Source organism: Cebus imitator, unplaced genomic scaffold, assembly GCF_001604975.1.
Source record: "Cebus imitator isolate Cc_AM_T3 unplaced genomic scaffold, Cebus_imitator-1.0 Scaffold8, whole genome shotgun sequence".
Taxonomy (NCBI): domain Eukaryota; kingdom Metazoa; phylum Chordata; class Mammalia; order Primates; family Cebidae; genus Cebus; species Cebus imitator.
In genome coordinates this window covers 6,091,620-6,109,927 of record NW_016107323.1, presented here as the reverse complement: position 1 = coordinate 6,109,927, position 18,308 = coordinate 6,091,620, and the positions used below count along the sequence as shown (strand labels likewise).

Genomic DNA, 18,308 nt, shown 5'->3' with positions numbered 1-18,308 from the left:
TGCACCACCACACCTGGTCAATTTTTTTTTTTTTTTTTTGGTAGAGACAGGGCCTCACTATGTTACCCAGGCTGGTCTTGAACTACTGGGCTCAAGCAATCCTCCGGCCTTGCCCTCCCAAAGCACTGGGATTATAGGCATGAAACCCCATACCTGGCCTATATAAAGCATTTTATAATCATTATCTCATTCCACCTTATGAGACCAGTATCAGGGGAAGCCTTGCTTTATTGATGAGGAAGTTCTGCGTTCCAGAAGTTAAACTGCCAGTCATTCACCTGGGCAGTAAGCAGATGAACTGAATTCCACCTTTTCAATGGCTGCTCACTGCACACCTTCCCATGGTCTGCATGGCCCTGGCGAACCGGCCTCCGCCACATTCGCCCCTCTATATTCCTCTGCACATGCTGCCTGGAATGTTCTGGAATGTTCTTCCCCTCCCTGCCCCCACTGCTGTCCTTTGCATGGTTATCTCTTGCTCTTTTTGTGATCTTTGGCTTCAGTGTCCTCACCTCAAACCCACCTTGATCCTCAGTGGTCTTATTCTGTAGGACACATGCCGTTCATCATGTGCTGACATGACTCTGTGAGTTCACCAAAGAGCTTATGCCTCTTCTCTGCTGGAATAGTGGAGAATGCTTCTCCCTTCCTAAGGGCAAGCACTGTCTCTGCCTTGCTCTGGGCTCTCCAGCACAGTGCCCAGCACACAGAAGCGTCAGGGTCAATGAACACTTGCGGGAGGCCTGCACCCAGCTCAGTTGTGTCTGTGCCACCCCACCCCTGCTGCCTACCTGGGGAATCCTCCTGCTCCACACAGTCCCTGGGGCTGGGAGTATCCAGGTGAGGCCCTGGCCACAGGCACCTGCACAGCTGTTGAACCCGCTGCTGCCTGTCCCCTCATACTGCTGTATCAAGGGCTGCCAGAGATGCCACAGAACACCACACTCTCGCTCTACACCCCACGGTTCCCTGACTTCTTCCTCCTGGCAACCATCACACGTTGTAGTTACGTGGGTCATCAGTACACATCTACCAGCATCCCCCACTAGAAGGTAAGATCTGTGAGAGCAGGCAAGGCTTAAAACCCAGAGGGACACAGATTTATCGATTCCTGACTTCATCTCTCCTCACCCCTTCCCTAGTCTATTCGCGACTCTGAAAATAGGGTTCTTTTGTAACTCCAGTGTGGACACGTGGGAGCCATATAATTGCCCCTCAAGGAATACATAAAAGCATGTTAAAGACGAATGAAGGCTGGAGGGTGTGGTGGCTCATGCCTGTAATCCCAGCACTTTGGGAGGCCTAGCCAGGCGGATCACTTGACATGAGGAGTTTGAGACCAGCCTGGCCAACATGGTGAAACTCTGTTTCTACTAAAAATACAAAAAGTAGCCAGGTGTGGTGGTGTGTGCCTGTGGTCCCAGCTACTTGGGAGGCTGAGGCAGGAGAATCGCTTGAATCCAGAAGGTGGAGGTTACAGTGAGCCAAGTTCATGCCACTGCACTTCAGCCTGGGCAATGGAGCGAGACTACGTCCCCCCCAAAAAAAAGGAAAGCTGATGTTTGTTGAGCACCTACTACACACTGAGTCTTATGCTGTGCACTTTGTGTGTGTTATCGCTTTAAATGTTCACAAAAATGATGAGATGAGGCACAGAGGGGAAGTCTGTTGTGCAGTCACATCACTGGGTGGTAGAGCTGGGCCCTGGGCTGGGCCCTCCAGCTCCAGGGTATGAACGTGTGTGGCACCCATGTGTGGTGTGTGGGAGTGTTTCCTTCATCCCCTCCCCTACGCCCACCATTGCCTCACTCCAAGGCTGAGCTAGGGCAACAGCCTGTTAGCAGATCTCCCTGAATTTATTCTAGTTCCTTCCTGTTCAAATTCATCCAGAACCCTGGGAGACTGAGCTGTATTTCCACACACATGCGCACACACACACACATGCACGCACACATGCACACACCACCCCTTGCACCCTGCTCAAGAGCTCGAGCCTGCGAACCTCATCCATTCTGTGGTCCCACCTCCCAGGATCCTGCAAGGATTTGAGGAAGGCATGAAATGAAACAGCTCCATGTTTTGCAAAAGGTGACTATGAATACCAATCCTGAAAGAGGGTTCCCACGCTTGCCAAAAAATAACATTTCTGGGGCCAAATCCCAATGTCACATCCTGGAGGGTCCCCACTGCTTTTAGCATGGTAAAGGCTCTGAGAAGTCCTGTTGTAAAGCACAGGCAGCCCGGTGTTCCCCACACTGATTGGCCCTGGAGCCCTGTTTCCACCCTGCATGGGCAGCTCTCCACATCAGGAGAGCCCCAGAAGCTTTACTTTGTTGAGAGTAAGGAAATAAAAGACCAAAGCCTTCCTTCTAACACGGCAGGGAAAGCCTTCTAGGTCAGTTGGGAGGAGCATGTCCAACAACTGATTATTCTGTAATAGCTAGGATTGAAGTCTGCAGCTGATTTGCTTCTAAATAGTAAGGAGAGTGTGTGTAAGATTGTCCTCTGATATCACCTTTACTCATAATTTAATTTACAAATATGGAGTGGTGCAAAATCCTTTTTTTTTTTTTTTTTTTTTGAGATGGAGTCTTGCTCTGTTGCCCAGTCTGGAGTGCAGTGGCACAATCTCAGCTCACTGCAACCTCCGCCTCCCGGGTTCAAGCAACACACCTGCCTCAGCCTCCCAAGTAGCTGGGACTACAGGCACACCACCACACCTAGCTAATTTTTGTATTTTTAGTACAGACAGGATTTCACCATGTTGGCCAGGCTGGCCTCGAACTCCTGACCTCAAGTGATCCGCCCACCTCAGCCTCCCAAAGTGCTGGATTATAGGTATGAGCCACTGTGTCATCTCAAAATCCTTTTTTTTTTTTTTTTGAGATGGAGTCTCACTCTGTTGCCCAGACTGGTGTGCAGTAGCACCATCTTGGTTCACTGCACACCTCCCATGGTCAAGCGATTGTCCTGCCTCAGACTCCCCAGTAGCTGGGATTACAGGCACAAGCCACCATGTCCAGCTGATTTTTGTATTTTTAGTAGAGCTAGGGTTTCACTATGTTGGCCAGGCTGGTCTTGAACCCCTGACCTCAAGTGATCTGTCCTCCTCAGCCTCTCAAAGTGTTAGGATTACAGGCGTGAGCCACCACACCTGGCGTGAAGGGACCTTTTCTGTGTGGTTGTTTTCTGGGGCCCCAACATGGGTCAGAGTGGCTAAGGGGTAAGTCCAGAGAGCAGGACTTTTGGAATACAGCAGACTGGGCGGTCGCTTTGCCATTTCTTATCTGATTGGCCTGAGCCCATCATGGAAATTCTCTGAACCTGGCTTTCCTGGCCTGTGGAATGGAATAAATAGAACTTCCTTCCTAGGATTGTCCTCAGAATTATGTGAGATCACATAATTATTATGAATACCTGGGGTATGCCAACTATCCAATAATCGATACCTTGATTTCTCTCCTGTGCCCAGCCTGGATTCTCTGATACCAAGATCCCTGGATTCCTGGAATAAATTGAACATGGCCTATCTTCCTAGGAAATTACCTTACTCTACGGTAATAAATTTACGATTATCATTGCCAACAGAGAGATCTATTGGAATAGAATGTGAAACATGAATGCACTTTTCAGATCAAATGCAAGATTTCTAACTGTGTTTCCTCGTTTTCCTGGGTACAGATGAACTCTACTTTGAAGTAAGAAGTTCCTGAATCACAAATTCAGAGGAAGCATGAGAAAAAGGTATTCCAGGTTGGACACAGTGGCTCATACCTGTAATCCCAGAACTTTAGGAGGCCAAGGTGGGCAGATCACTTGAGGTCAGGAGTTCGAGATCAGCCTGGCCAACATGACAAAACCCCATCTCTACTAAAAATACAAAAATTAGCTGGGCGTGGTGGCGCTTGCCTGCAATCCCAGCTATTTGGGAGACTGAGATTGAGGAATTGCTTGAACCTGGGAGGCAGAGGTTGCAGTGAGCTGAGATCGTGCCACCACATTCCAGCCTGGGTGACAGAATGAGACTCTGTCTCAAAAGGAAAAAAGAAAAAGAGCAAGGTATTCCAAAGTTTCTACCGGGATAAGACTTCAAGGAAACCTCTATTTCAAAAGATTAAAATGTTTATTTCCCCATGAAGACTAGGTATCTCGTGTAATGTAACACTCGAATTCCTGTCTCAGACCTAAAGGTGATAAAGCATGAGTGAGTTTACGCAACACCTGGGCAGAAGCAAATAACTCTTATGAGCTTCTCAAAGAAAGTTATAGATTGGAGATACTTTCATCTGTAAGTCACATGAATTAGGATTGGCTGGGTCTTTCCACTTAAAACTTGAAGATGTCATAAAAAGAAATCTTGTAAAGAACTCCATGTCACTGTTAGAAAAAAAAAAAAATATGCAGGCCGGGTGCGGTGGCTCAAGTCTGTAATCCCAGCACTTTGGGAGGCCGAGGTGGGTGGATCACGAGGTCAAGAGATTGAGACCATCCTGGACAACATGGTGAAACCCCGTCTCTACTAAAAATCCAAAAAAAAATTAGCTGGGCGTGGTGGCGTGCGCCTGTAGTCCCAGCTACCCAGGAGGCTGAGGCAGGATAATTGCTTGAACCTGGGGGGCGGAGGTTGCAGTGAGCTGAGATCACCACTGCACTCCAGCCTGGTGCCTGGTGACAGAGCAAGACTCTGTCTCAAAAAAAAAAAAAAAAAAAATGCAATTTATAAAATGATATCTTCACCTTTCTGGTTTTTAAATTGTAAGTTCTAGGTCCTGAGAATTCCCCAGTCCTGGGCAAATTGGGATGGCTGGTCACCCAACCTATACGGAGGCCCACTGAGGTTAAAAAATAAAAGTTATCACAAAGGACATGAGGGAGATAGCTGTGTACAGTGTGAGTGCACAGAATAAACGGTCTAGGGGGTTTTATACCAAACTGTGCACAGTGGCTCCCTGGAGGAGGAAGGTCAGCCAGGAACAACAGAGCAAGGAGACTTTGGCTCAGTGCTGCATGACTTTTTAACCTGCATATTATTTTGCAATGCATTTTTTAAACATTTAAAGAAAGTCATGTCTTCCTAGGAATATGGGACGACTACAAACACTTTACTTTTAGTCTGCCTTTTTTTTGAGATGGAGTCTTGCTCTGTCGCCCAGGCTGGAGTGCAGTGGCTTGATTTCGGCTCACTGCAACCTCCGCCTCCGGGGTTCAAACGATTCTCCTGCCTCAGCCTCCCGCATAGCTGGAATTAAGGCACCTGCCACCATGCCCGGCTAATTTTTGTATTTTTAGTAGAGATGGGGTTTCACCATGTTGGCAAGGCTGGTCTCAAACTCCTGACCTCAAGTGATCCACCCGCCTCGGCCTCTGGAAGTGCTGGGTGGCATAAGCCATCACACCTGGCCTTAGTCTGCTTAAAAAAAAAAAAAAAAAAAAAACCACAGAAATGTTTATATAAAAGATTGTGGAACTGATATGGGAGCATGTCCAAGGACCCACACCATTTATAGAAGCAAAGAAAGGCCTTCTCTTTCATCTGCATTACATTTTGAGGTCTTCTGATCAGCTTCCTTCAAAGATGACAGGAAACGTTTTTCCCCTGGGGACCCCAAGTGCAGGCCTTCATACAGGGCCTGCTTTCACTATACTTTGGGTTCAAATTCACCTGGATGCTGGCTGAATGGGCTGGGTCCCCGGGGAGGGGTGAGCTGACTTACCACTTTATTCCTGCAGCTTTTGTCTTGCCATGTCCTCCCAACTGTGCATTCAGAGTTACATTTTCCAGGTTCCTTGTTTGCCGAGGGCCTGAATCTAAGCCTGCTGGCTGTTTACTGTGGGGACTGCAAATGTCACTTTTAGATTAACCGGCCCCTGCTGTTTAAAAATATCCTGGAGCACTTAACCCTCAGAGCCCTGAATAGCAGCAACAATCCAGGGCAAAGAAGAGAAAGATCCCATGCCAAACCACCTGCGCAGCGGCCCTGGCTCCTCCCGGGAGAGTTCTGCTGTCTGCCTGTCCATCCCATAACTCGCTTTATTTCTAAATTCTTAGACATTGAAGCCACGAGGCATCTAACGTCCTCGTTGTTGTCAGCAGTAGGCACAAAGTCATTCGGACCCTCCTGTGACCGGCTGAAAATTAACTGCCCACAGGTGTTGGTCATTTGAGAAACAAGCCCACAGTGAACACCGTGAATGGGAAGGTGACTGCTATCAGGTCACCTGGCTTCTCTCCCCTGAAAAGATTTGGCGAAACCCTCTCGAATCACGCCACTGAATGGAATGTTTTCAACTTCTTGTGACTTGGGGATCAAAGGAGAAAACAGGGCTCTGTTCCCACATTCTCATTCGGGTTCGGCTGGCTCTTGCTCGGGTTGGGCAGAGAAGAGGAAATTCAGCACACACTGCAGTTACACAGTGTTCTGCAATGTGGGGAGGGCTGGCATGTGGGACAAAGGTTGCCTCCAAGTCCCAGCTGGAGCAGCCCAGCTGCCTGGGCAGGAAAGCGGAGCCCACACAGAAGTGCACTGCTCAGGCAAAAGGGAAGGGCAACAACAGCCTAGCGGCCCCACTTCCTGCCGACAAGGATGGCCTTACTTTTTTTTTAGATGGAGTCTTGCTCTGTTACCCAGCTGGAGTGCAATGGCATGATCTTGGCTCACTTCAACCTCTGCCTCCCGGGTTCAAGTGATTCTCTTGCCGCAGCCTCCCAAGTAGCTGGAATTACAGGCCCACCTAATTTTTGTATTTTTTGTAGAGATGGGTTTCACCATGTTGGCCAGGCTGGTCTTTAACTCCTGACCTCATGATCTGCCCACCTTGGCCTCCCAAAGTGCTGGGATTACAGGCCTGAGCCATCGTGCCTGGCTAAGGATGGCCTTACTAAACAGCTAGTGGAGAAAGGGGTGAGAGTGCTGAGTGTGGAACTGTGCAGAACGGTTTAAATTGAAATTGTGGCTGGGGCTGGGCAGCCTGTTCACAGCTACTTCCTTTCTAGGCTTATTTTCCAATAAGGAACAGTCATCGAATATTGGACTTTGTGGGAATTTCTCCACTGGACTTGGAAGCATTAGCTCTGGAAGCCTCAGTGTCACCAACTGTACCCCACAGCACCAGGTACATGTTACAGGAACTGGGGGTGAAGACATGTGGGTCAAACGCCTGCACAAAGCCCAGCCCGTGTCATTATGTTCTCCATCCACAATAGCCCTTGTGATGGTTCTTAGACTATTAAGACAACAACGGTAGCTCGTTCCTGTAATCCTAGCACTTTGGGAGGCCGAGGCCAGGCAGATCACTTGAGGTCAGGAGTTCAAGACCACCCTGACCAACATGGAGAAACCCTGTCTCTACTAAAAATACAAAATAAGCCAGATGCGGTGGTACATGCCTATAATCCCAGCTACTCTGGAGGATGAGGCAGGAGAATTGCTTGAACCCAGGAGGTGGAGGCTACAGTGAGCTGAGACCCCGCCACTGTACTCCAGCCTGGGCAGCAGAGTGAAACTCTATCTCCAGGTAAAAAAAAAAGACAACGAAAGAGGTGATTCTCAAACAAACCTATGTTTCTAGGGAGAGCCATCTGTGATTCAAGGACACTTTTAAAAAATTCCATTGAAAAAAATTCTTAGGCTTTCATGATATGAAAAAAAAAATTCTTTCACAATGATTCCAAATAACTGTGATCTAGGCAGGGTGTTGACGGTGGCAAGACTATTAGGCTTTGAAATCAGGCTGATGTGGGTTCAAATCCTCCCTCCATGAGCCGTGACTTTGAGCAAATGGATGAGCTTCAGTGTCCTGATCAATTACTTCACCATATGGTTGAGAAAATGAAATGACTGGTATTGAGCTTCTGGCACAGGGGCTTGCTCATGACAAGCACTTAATATCTTTCTAATGAAATTAATTACTTTCAAAAAGCCTAGACATACCCACACATACCAAGGAAGAAATCTGCAGTGGTTCAGTTCTCCTAGACTCTATCTCTTTAAGACACAGGTATTTTCTAGAATATAATTGGAAGGCTTGAAAACAATGTTATTCATAAACTCTTTCCATCAAACACAGGAACAGTAATAGAAATGTATTTCTTCAAACAGCTCTTAGTTTCAGAAAGTCAGGCATCAAGTTACATTTTTTGTTTTGTTTTGTTTTAGAGATAGGATCTTATTCTGTTGCCCAGGCTGGATGGATCATAGCTCACTGCAGCCTCGAACTCCTGGGATCATATGATCCTCCTGCCTCAGCTTCCCAAGTAGCTAGAACTACAGGCACACACCACCCCTGGCTAATTAAAAAACATTTTTTTTAGACACAAGGTCTCATTATGTTGCCCAGGATGGTCTCGAACTCCTGGCCTAAAGCGATCTTCCTGCCTCGTCCTCCTAAAGCACTGGGATTACAGGTGTGAGCCCTGCACCTGGCCGCCCAAAATTATTAAGTGACCACATGGTCTAACAAAACAAGGCACCTGGAAAAAATCACCAGTCCTGCTGCAAACCAGACCCTTTATGAGAATCCAGATGCCTTCCCCCACCAATTAAATCAGAATTTCCAGGGATGGGGTCTGACTTTTGTACGTTTTAGTTTCTCTAGGCTGGAGGAGCACTAGCCTCTTGTTGGAAGCCTCCTTACCTTCCTCTCCCACACCTTCATCACAAACATCATTGAGAGAGACAAAATAACATACTATATACACAACTAAGAAGCAGAGAACAAAAATTATCCATCTCCTGGTCTGCTCCACTCACCAATATTTATATTTCCAAGCATATTTCAAAAATTTAAAAACCGGTTCCCTAGCCTGGGCAACATAGCAAGACCCCACTTCTATTAAAAACTTAGCCAGGTACAGTGGTGCACACCTGTGGTCACAGGTGCTCAGGAGGCTGAGGCAGGAGGATTGTCTGAGCCCAGGAAGTTGAGGCTGCATTAAGTTGAGCTATGATTAAGCCACTGTACTCCATCCTAAGCCACAGAGTGAGACTCTTATCTCAAAAAAATAAAAACAAAAATTGGTTCCCATTGAGTTAAACTACAATGTTAAACATAAGCTTTATGTTGTTGGACCCAAATTACAGTGTCAGAAGGACTCTAGACAAGGAGGCCATCTCCAGCAGGGGAATGTTCTAGCTTTTCTCAGCTTGAGTCAGCACAAGTCAATATGTGAGGTCCCTTCAAAGTTACCCAGAGCACCTCCCCCCAACCTGTTTTTCCTTGTATATCTTGAAGGTTTGGCAAGGTTGAAAAGCCAACACCACATGCATACAACAAAAAGTTTGCTTCTCCTTCAAACCTTTGCTAAGACTTATATGAAGAACAAACTGAAGCAGAAAGTGAATTTTAACAGAGAGATGTATTATCTAATAATGCAAACATACTAGCAACATGCTAAAGTCTATTTTTTTAAATGCAAACAATTTACAGTCCCTGACCTTGCCCTGCTTGGATGCAAATCAAAAGCAGTCGGTGACTTTCACACAATTATTGTCTTAAACCAGAGGTTTCCAGTTCAACATTAATAACTGACTTCCTTGTGTTACCAATTCCAAAAGCTTTCAATGCTCTAACTCACCTGGGAAGGGAGGAAACAGGAATCATTCCACCAGGTTCTCAGAAGCCTCCCCAAACCTTGCCACATGGAAGCTTCCAGCTCCACACCCAGCACGTGGGTCCTGACTTTGCAGAGGCCAGCTCCTCAGTGTTGAATGCACATGTTCCTCTTCGTGGCTGGAAACTTCAACATCCACTCAGACATTCTCTCCACTGGGAAATTTCTTCTTTCCTGGGCTGACCTAGCTGTTGCTGCCTTTTTGTTCCCATTACACGGATGGTGGGCGCACACAGGGGTCTGCAGACCATGGCTGGAGATGCCTGTTTTCCTATAGCTCCTAAGCTAGGAGTGGTTTTTACATTTGCTAAATGCTTAGGAGAAAAAAAAATTCATGACACATGAAAATTATGTTAAATGGAAATTTCAGTGTCCATAAATTTAAAAAGTCTTATTGGAACATAACCTCACCTGTTCCTGTACATTTTGCCCATGGCTGCTTTCTGTGCAATGAGTTGTTGAGCAGTTCCCACAGAGAACGGGTGACTGCAAACCCACAAATATTTATCATCTGACCCTTCACAGAAAGTTTGCCAACCTCTGACCTAAAAGGCTAAAATGGCCTTTTGTGCATCTTTGCATACTGAGTACAGGAATATAGACTTGACACGAGAAAAAAGTAACTATCACATAGCTAAGAGTTCATCAAAACGAGTTGCCTTGTTTCTAAAGAATCAGTGATTACATTTTCCGAGGGTCATAGACCACTTAAGGAGCTGCTCTGTGTTCTAAGTGTCAACACATGACTAAAGTTCAATATGTATACATATACATATATAGCATATATATTGAACTTTAGTCATGTGACACTATATATATACAATATATGTATGTACTATATTCAATATACATACATATATTCATATATATGTATATATTGAATTACATATATATACATTTAAAATCCAAATAATTGTGTTTTGAATTATTCCTGGAAACTCGGAGCTCACTGCTCCCAGTGCCGCACTGGGAGAGAAGTGTGAAAAGCTAACTGGTGTAGAACAATTATCCCTTCACTTCTCCTTTGGCTAAAGGGAGCCACTGTTGTTTAGAGGAAGATCCCAAAGTTACCAGAGGGCAAAACGACCATGCATCCTCCTCCTGAAAGCCTGTTTGCTGAACACAAAATGCAGAATGATAAACCCTTCCCAACATACATAAAGAAAGGAAGCTGTATTTTCAAGCCAAACTTTCAAGGTCTCCTCTCCCTGACCTTTTAAGAAATGCAGTTGCTAATCTTGAGATTCTGGCTGGATGCCTTCTTTCTTGCTCATTTAGTTAAAAGCGTCTCTACTAAAAATACAAAAATTAGCCGGGCGTGGTGGTGCACGCTTGTAATCCCAGCTACTTGGGAGGTTGGGGTGAGAGGATCACTTGAACCCTGAAGGCGGAGGTTGCAGTGAGCCGAGATTGCACCACTGCACTCCAGCCTGGGCGAAAGAGCCAGGCTCCGTCTCAAAAAAAAGCACACTTGTGGCTTCCTTCTTCGGACTCTGGGGGATCCCACAGAGCACCCTGACGGTCCCCCACTATCTGAGCCTGGGCTGGGGGCCAGTGTGCCACTAGGGAGTCTTCCCGAAGCCCTGGCCTCACCCCCGAGTTCCAGATGTCTCGGAGTCTAGAAATACGGGCTGAGAGGGGATGGAGGAGGCTTCCCTCAACGGCCACAGGGCTTGGCAGAATGCAGCCATGACCGGCATGCCATGTTCTCCGAAGAAATACTCTGCTAAGGCCCCTTTGGGGTCTCGGCTGACTGACCGCAACCAGGCTGTCAGCCCTCCAAGGTGCTGGAGTAGCGGCGCTGCTCCAGGCTGGGGGTGGGACCCAGCGCTCACCGCAGCTAGCGGAGGGATGGGCGGCTCCACCAAGCAGGGGGGATGGGGAGGAGCAAGGGCAGCCCCTCCCACAGACAATGGTTGCTATGGGGACCCCGGCATGCGCCAAAGGCAAGGGCAGCCCAAGGACGTCCACAGATCTGCGGCCCGGACATGGAAAGGACACTTGACAGAGAAATTTTTAACAACCTTTTATTACCAAACCCTGCGTAGGGCCAACTCTAACCCGACTAACAGCAAAAACAGCATCACTAACAAGATCAAGGTGTAGACCCAATATTGTCTCTTAAAAAAAGGATTGGGAAAAAAATATATATATATCTGCATGAGTACTTCTTAAAAAACTAAAACATTCCAGTGTTGCAGAAAAAAATATCCCAAAGTGATTTCAGTTGGTAAAAAAAAAAAAGCACTTGACAGTCCATGGTGCCCTCAAAACCCCAACTGGAGATACCCCGAGGAGAAAATCATCCTGACCCCATAAAGACAAAATTCCCTCTTCTCCTCTTCTTTGTTCAAATTCCACTGCTTATTCCACCGACACTCAAGGGACAACACCCAGCTTACTTCCCTCAGCCCATCTGATAGGGCTCACAGCAATCTTAGCATCTTCACCTCTACTACAATCAGGAAATTGAGCCCTAAATTCTGGGCCAGATTCTGGAAACTTGCAAAACATCCCTATGCTTTGAGGGGCCTGAGGACTCCTTCAAAGATCAAGGGGACAGTGGAACAGGCAGAGACTGGCATGCCTGCCCTGCAGGGCTGAGACAAGGGTACCTTTCTAAGCAATAACACCCCAACACCTGTCACTGAAACAGGCAAAACTACGAACAGCAGGCACCAAACTAGGGCTGTGCCTAAAAGGTGCACATGTTCTCCCGTCCACCATAAAAGGCAAGGGAGACAAAGACAGCCAACTGAGTATTTGACCTCATCTGTCTTCTGACAAGTTGGCGTATTTTAGGCTGAAGCCATGCTGCAGAGAAAGACATTTGGTCAAAGGGTAGCCTTTGCGGTTTGTGGCTGAATACAGCTGCCATTCCTGGGCAGCCTGGTTCATGGCTGCTTTTTGGAAGCTTTTCCTCCTTATGCAGAGTATTTAAGAATTAACAGGAAAATTTTCAGTGGAACTTCGTAACTGACAAAAACGTTAACAGCAGCTTCTCAAAAGAAACCAGTGGAGACAGGCCACCCCTCAGCTGCCGATCACAGCTCCTTCCAGTCGATGGGCTTCTTGCCAGACTTCCGCAGCAGCTCATTGGTCTTAGAAAAGTGTCTACATCCAAAGAACCCTCTATACACTGACAATGGGGAGGGGTGAGCCGTCTGTAGGACATGGTGCCGCTTCTGAAAAAGATCAAGAATAAAAGGTGGTAGACTTGGGACTTTTTTTTTTTTTTTTAAAAGGACTGTGGCTGGGGCACTTTAAGACCCTATGCAATTCCCCTTTGCCCTCTGTAAATTCTCACTTCCCTAAGCGGAGCACTCAGTATTTGCATTAGAGGGTAAGTCCATCTGTTGAGTAGCTACCTACCTTTGCTAGGCTCTGAGATGCAGAGGACCAGCCTCAGCCTTCAAATGGGCAATTATGCGATTTTTGAGTGCCCCTATCGTATAGCCAGCAATTTCCACTGCTAAGATTGTATTTGCTAAAGGACATCATGATGCATACATACACAGGTAACTCCTCAACTTATTAATACAACGGACGGGGTTAACACCGTGGAAAACCCATCCTAAGTAGAACATATCCTAAGTCGAAGATGCATTTACGACATATAACCTGCTGACCATCACAGCCTAACCTACCCTACCTTACATATGCTCAGAACACTTACACCAGCCTACAGCTGGGCAAAACAAAGCTTATTTTAGAATAAAGTGTTGAATACTTCATGTAACTCATTGAACACTGTACTGAAAGTGAAAAATAGAATGGGGCCCGTCATGGTGGCTCACACCTGCGATCCCAGTGCTTTGGGAGGCCAAGGTGGGAGGACTGCATGGGGCCAGGAGTTCACAACCAGCCTGGGCAACATGGCAAGACCCCATCTCTACACCAAAATTTAAAAGTTAGCCAAGTACGATGGCGCGCACCTGGAGTCCTAGCTACACAGGAGACGGAGGTGGGAGGATTACTTGAGCCCAGGAGTTCGAGGCTGCAGAAAGCTATCTATAATCATGCCACTGCACTCCAGCCTAGGTGACAGGGCAAGGTCTTTTTTGAGACGAGTTCTCACTCTGTCACCCAGGATAGAGTGTAGTGGCATGACTGTGGCTCACCGCAGCCTCTGCCTCCCAGGCTCAAGCGATTCTCCCACCTCAGCCTCCTGAGTAGCTGGAATCACAGGTGCATGCCACCACGCCAGGCTAATTTTTTGTTTTTTAGAGACAGGGTCTTTCTATGTTGCCCAGGCTGTTCTCCAACTCCTGAGTTCAAGTGATCCGCCCACCGTGGCTTCTCAAAGTGCTGGGATTACAAACATGAGCCACTGCTCCCAGCCAAGAGACCTTGTCTCAAAAAAAAAAAAAAAAAAAAAAGACAAAGTTGCAGAAAATGCATAATAGGCTTAAGGAGTGCCAAGTAGTTGAGGGCAATTTATTTACGGGCATACCTCAGAGATATTGCAGGTTCAGTTCCAGGACATTGCAATAAGCAAGTCACACAAATATTTTGGTTTTCCAGTGCTTATAAATGTTATGTTTACACTATACTGTAGTCTATTAGGCATGTGATAGCATTATGTCTAAAAATATGTATGTATCTTAACTAAACAATGCTTGCTAAAAAGATGCTAACGATAATGTGAGCTTTCAGAGAGTCAAGATCTTTTTGCTGGTGGAGGTTTTCCTCAGTGCTGAAGGCTGCTGACTGATCAAGGTGGTGGTTGCTAAAGGCTGAGGTGGCTGTGGCAATTTCTTAAAATAAGACAACAGTGAAGTTAGCTACATTGATTGACTCTTCCATTCATGAAAGATATCTCTGTAGCATGTGATGCTGTTTAGTAGCATTTTACCCAGAGTAGAACGTGTTTCAGAATTGGAGTTGATCCTCTCAGAGTCTACCACTGCTTTATCAACTAAGTTCATGTAATGTCCTAGATCCTTCGTTGTCATTTCACCAGTGTTCACAGCATCTTCATCAGGAGCAGATTCCATGTCAAGAAACCACTTTCTTTGCTCATCTACAGGAAAAAACTCCTCATCTGGTCAGCTTTTATCGTGAGATTGCAACAATTTAGTCACATTTTCAGGCTCTACTTCTGGTCCTCTTGCTATTTCATCAAATATGCAGTTACTTCCTTCACTAAAGCCTTCAACTTCTCAAAGTCATCCGTGAGGGTTGGAATCAACTTTGTCCAAACTGGTGGTCATGTTGCTATTTTGACTTCCTCCTGTGAACCACAAATGTTCTTAATGACATCTAGAATGACGAATTCTTTCCACAGGTTTTCAGTTTACTCTGCCCAGATCCATCAGAAGAATCACTATCTATGGCAGCTATAGCCTTCTGCCTGCCTTCTTCCTCCTTCCCTCCCTCCTTTTCTTTCTTTCTTTCTTTTCTTTCTTCCTTTCTTTCTTTTTCTTTCTTTTCTTTCTTTCTCTNGAGTGCTCCAAGTATGGTTTATGCACCAGTGTAAAGTCAAAAAAAAAAAAAAAATCAAGTCAAACTTTATAAGGCAGGGACCAGGTGTACCTACACAAATAGGTACATATAAAGGGATTCACTGACGTGCTCCTTGTGTCAGCTAAAACCTAGTATACAATCCAGTGTTACAGAACTAAAGTTCTTACAGTGTAACACCACCTAACTCCTAGAAAAACATGTGAGAGATAAATATACTGATATGAGATGACCACCAAAATTTATCAAGTAAACAAAATGCAAAATAATTTCATTTTTAAAAAACTTTAGAAAAAAACTCAAGACACTGTATTTTGTATTTCCTTTAAGGGAAAGAAACACTGGAAGCCATTTACTTTCCAATTTGTGCCTTTCTGAACTGGTTGAAGAGTCTTACAGTTCCTAAGGAAGAATTAAAAACAAAAAACAAAAAATTTCACCACAAAAATGGAATAGTTGGCAGCCAGGTGTGGTAGCTCAGGCCTATAATCCCAGCACTTTGGGAGGCTGAAGCAGGAGGATCGTTTTAAGTCCAGGAATTCAAGACCAGCCTGGGCAACATGGGGAAACCCTGTCTCTACAAAAAACACAAAATTAGCCAGCATGGTGGTGCATGCCTGTGGTTCCGGCTACTCAGGAGGCTAAGGTGGGAGGACTGTTTGAGCCTAGGAGGTCAAGGCTGCAGTGAGCTGAGATTGGGCCAGTGCACTCCAGCCTGGGTGACAGATCAAGACCCTGTTTCAAAAGAAAAAAAAGCAATAGTCACACCTGACCTAATGACAGGAATACATTCTGAGAAATGTGCTGTTAGGCAGTTTCACTGCTATGTGTACACCATAGGGTGTCTGTACACAAACCCAGGCAGGATAATCTACTACACTAGGCTCTATGGTGTAGCCTATCGCTCCTGGCTACAAACCTGTACAGCTCGTTACTGTACTGAATCCTGCAGGCAACTGTGACACAATGGTAGGTACTCGTGTATCTAAATGTAGAAAACATGCAGTAAATATACAATATTATAATCTCATGGGACTACCATCATATATGTAGTTTATGACTGAAACATCATTATATGGCACATGACTACTTTGGTTTTTTAAAAATGTCAACTATAGGTATTTCAACAGGGAGATACAGCTCATTTTTGCTTTCTTTAATTCTTTTCTGTATACGTATAAAAACTAACAAACAAATCACTGTTTCTTAAAACACTGCTGCCTTCAAGGGGTCGGTCCAGGAGGGGTGATGCGGGGTGATTAAAGCCGAGCAGCCCAGTGTGGTGAAGGACACAGAGCCTGCAGCCTGACTGCCTGGGGTCGAGGCCTATCTCTGCCAGTCAGTAGCTGTACCACATGGAAGTTGCTGCAACTCAGCTGCTTCAGTTTTCATCTGGAGACTGGGAATAACGACAGCGCCCAGCTTATGAAGTTACTGTGACAAATCAAAGGGGGATCCCGAGTGCTGAGTGTTATTAGAAGTCACGGACATCAAACACTGAACACACACGCAAGCAGCACAGGCCCCTTAAATGTCAGCCTTGCTGAGCTCAGAAGAAAATGACCTCTACAACGTGAGCAGAGCAAGCAGGGTAGGCAAAGGCAGGGAAGTGGGGCACAGTGAAAAAGGAAAGGGGAATGGGTCAGCCTAGCAATCGGAGTGCAAACAGGGATAAAGTTAAGGCTGGGGGCCACCCCTGCCGCCAAAATCAGCTCTTCAGCCACTGAACCCTCCAGGGAAGATGAGGTGAAGGCCTGAATGAAGGCAAAGGTGGTCAGGCGGGGACAGACTTGGAGGGGGAAGAAATAACACAGATATGAATGACTGATTGTATATGGGAAGGGGGTGAAAAAAAAAAAAAAAAAAGGACAGAAGAGGGTAGAAAGGTAGGCAGGCGTCAGTAATGGAATCAGATTTCCGCTTGGACAACCGGGCAGATGGTGGTGCTTTTCACTGCTAGGGAGTACAGAGAAGCAAGTTTAGTGAGGCATGGATGAGGAAAGGAGAAATTTCGTCTGGAAAATGTTGGATTTGGTATGTTAATAGTAAGAAGGTACACTATAGATCAGGACAGACACTGGGCTGGAGATATGCAACTTGCCTTTAATGATCAAGCTACTTTAACTGTTTGCTTTCAGACCAAAGAATGATTAAAGACTACCAATATACTGAGTAAAAACAACACTGGCCAAAGCCTCCCTAGGAGATAGAGATTAGCAATTACTCCCACGCACACTTCTTACATAACTAGATAATCAGATCTCACCAGTTCATACACATCAGATCTTAGGTCACTCATACAAGTGTATGCCCACCTCAAAGCCTTTCTGAGTCAAGTAAGATACTGCATGCAAAGTGCTCAACCTGGCCAGGTGCAGTGGCTCACGCCTGTAATTCCAGCACTTTAGGAGGCCGAGGTGGGCAGATCACTTGAGTTTAGGAGTTTAGGACCAGCCTTGCCAACACGGTGAACCCCGTCTCTACTGCCTACAGCACCAGCTGCACTCAGTCAAGCTGGCCAGTTGCTTTCCTCATACACAACTCATCACTCCTACAATTTGTCTAAATTCTTCTCAGTTTTCAATGGGAAACCCTTATAAACAGGCCTAAGGGAAAATATATTTGGGATACCCAGAACCCTTTACTTTGTTTCAAGGTGTTTAAAAAAAAAAAAAAAACATACCCTATCAATGGCACTGCCCTTCTTCTGAGCATAAGAGCCCCAGAGCAAGAAAACAAGGCCATTCGTGTTCTGATTTAGCCAGGACACAACTGCATCGGTGAATTGCTCCCAGCCTCTCTCCTTATGAGAGTTGGCTTGATGTGCCCGAACCGTGAGGACAGCGTTGAGTAGCAGAACACCTACACACACGAGAGAAATAGGTTAAATGCAGGCTCAGGCAAATCAGCCCCATACCCAGCAATAGGGGCTAAATCCATAATGAAACCCGTGCTTGATGGATCCAGTGCAGCTGAATGAAATAAGCCGTACGGCCAGCAGTGACCTCTGCACAGGATTAGAGAGTTTTATTCTCACCGCTGCCCTTTCGGCTTCTTCCAATTTAACTGCAGTGAACATGCCTTATATCCTTTGTCAAGAGGGATTGTCCTAAAAAATATCCTAAGTGATATTAAATAACACAGAACACAAAAAGCAGGCCAAAATGTTTCACATAAATGAAAATCAAATAGTAAGAAATCAAAGAGTGAACATTCTTTCCGTATCCTGGTTGTA

At 45.9% G+C, this 18,308-nt stretch overlaps 2 protein-coding genes across 7 annotated transcripts in view; both read right to left on the bottom strand.

The window, feature by feature from the left end:
- ACACB (acetyl-CoA carboxylase beta) overlaps positions 1-6,044 on the bottom strand; it is a 159,959-nt gene extending 153,915 nt beyond the window's left edge. For all 5 annotated transcript variants that reach the window (XR_001828959.2, XM_017541459.2, XM_017541474.2 and 2 more), the window contains exon 1: positions 5,715-6,044. The gene's annotated coding sequence lies outside the window, so the exon portion shown is untranslated. The remainder of the gene's footprint in view (positions 1-5,714) is intronic.
- Positions 6,045-12,509: 6,465 nt separating this feature from the next.
- UNG (uracil DNA glycosylase) overlaps positions 12,510-18,308 on the bottom strand; it is a 12,083-nt gene continuing 6,284 nt past the window's right edge. The window contains exons 6-7 of one of the 2 annotated variants that reach the window (XM_017541517.2): positions 17,757-17,935; positions 12,510-12,795 (exon numbers count right to left, since the gene is read on the bottom strand). In XM_017541517.2, the coding sequence (XP_017397006.1) occupies positions 12,655-12,795; positions 17,757-17,935 (320 nt within the window). In that variant the 3' untranslated portion in view covers positions 12,510-12,654. Of the gene's footprint in view, positions 12,796-15,843; positions 16,059-17,756; positions 17,936-18,308 lie in introns of those variants that run through there. The other variant, XM_037743163.1, reaches the window with a different exon arrangement.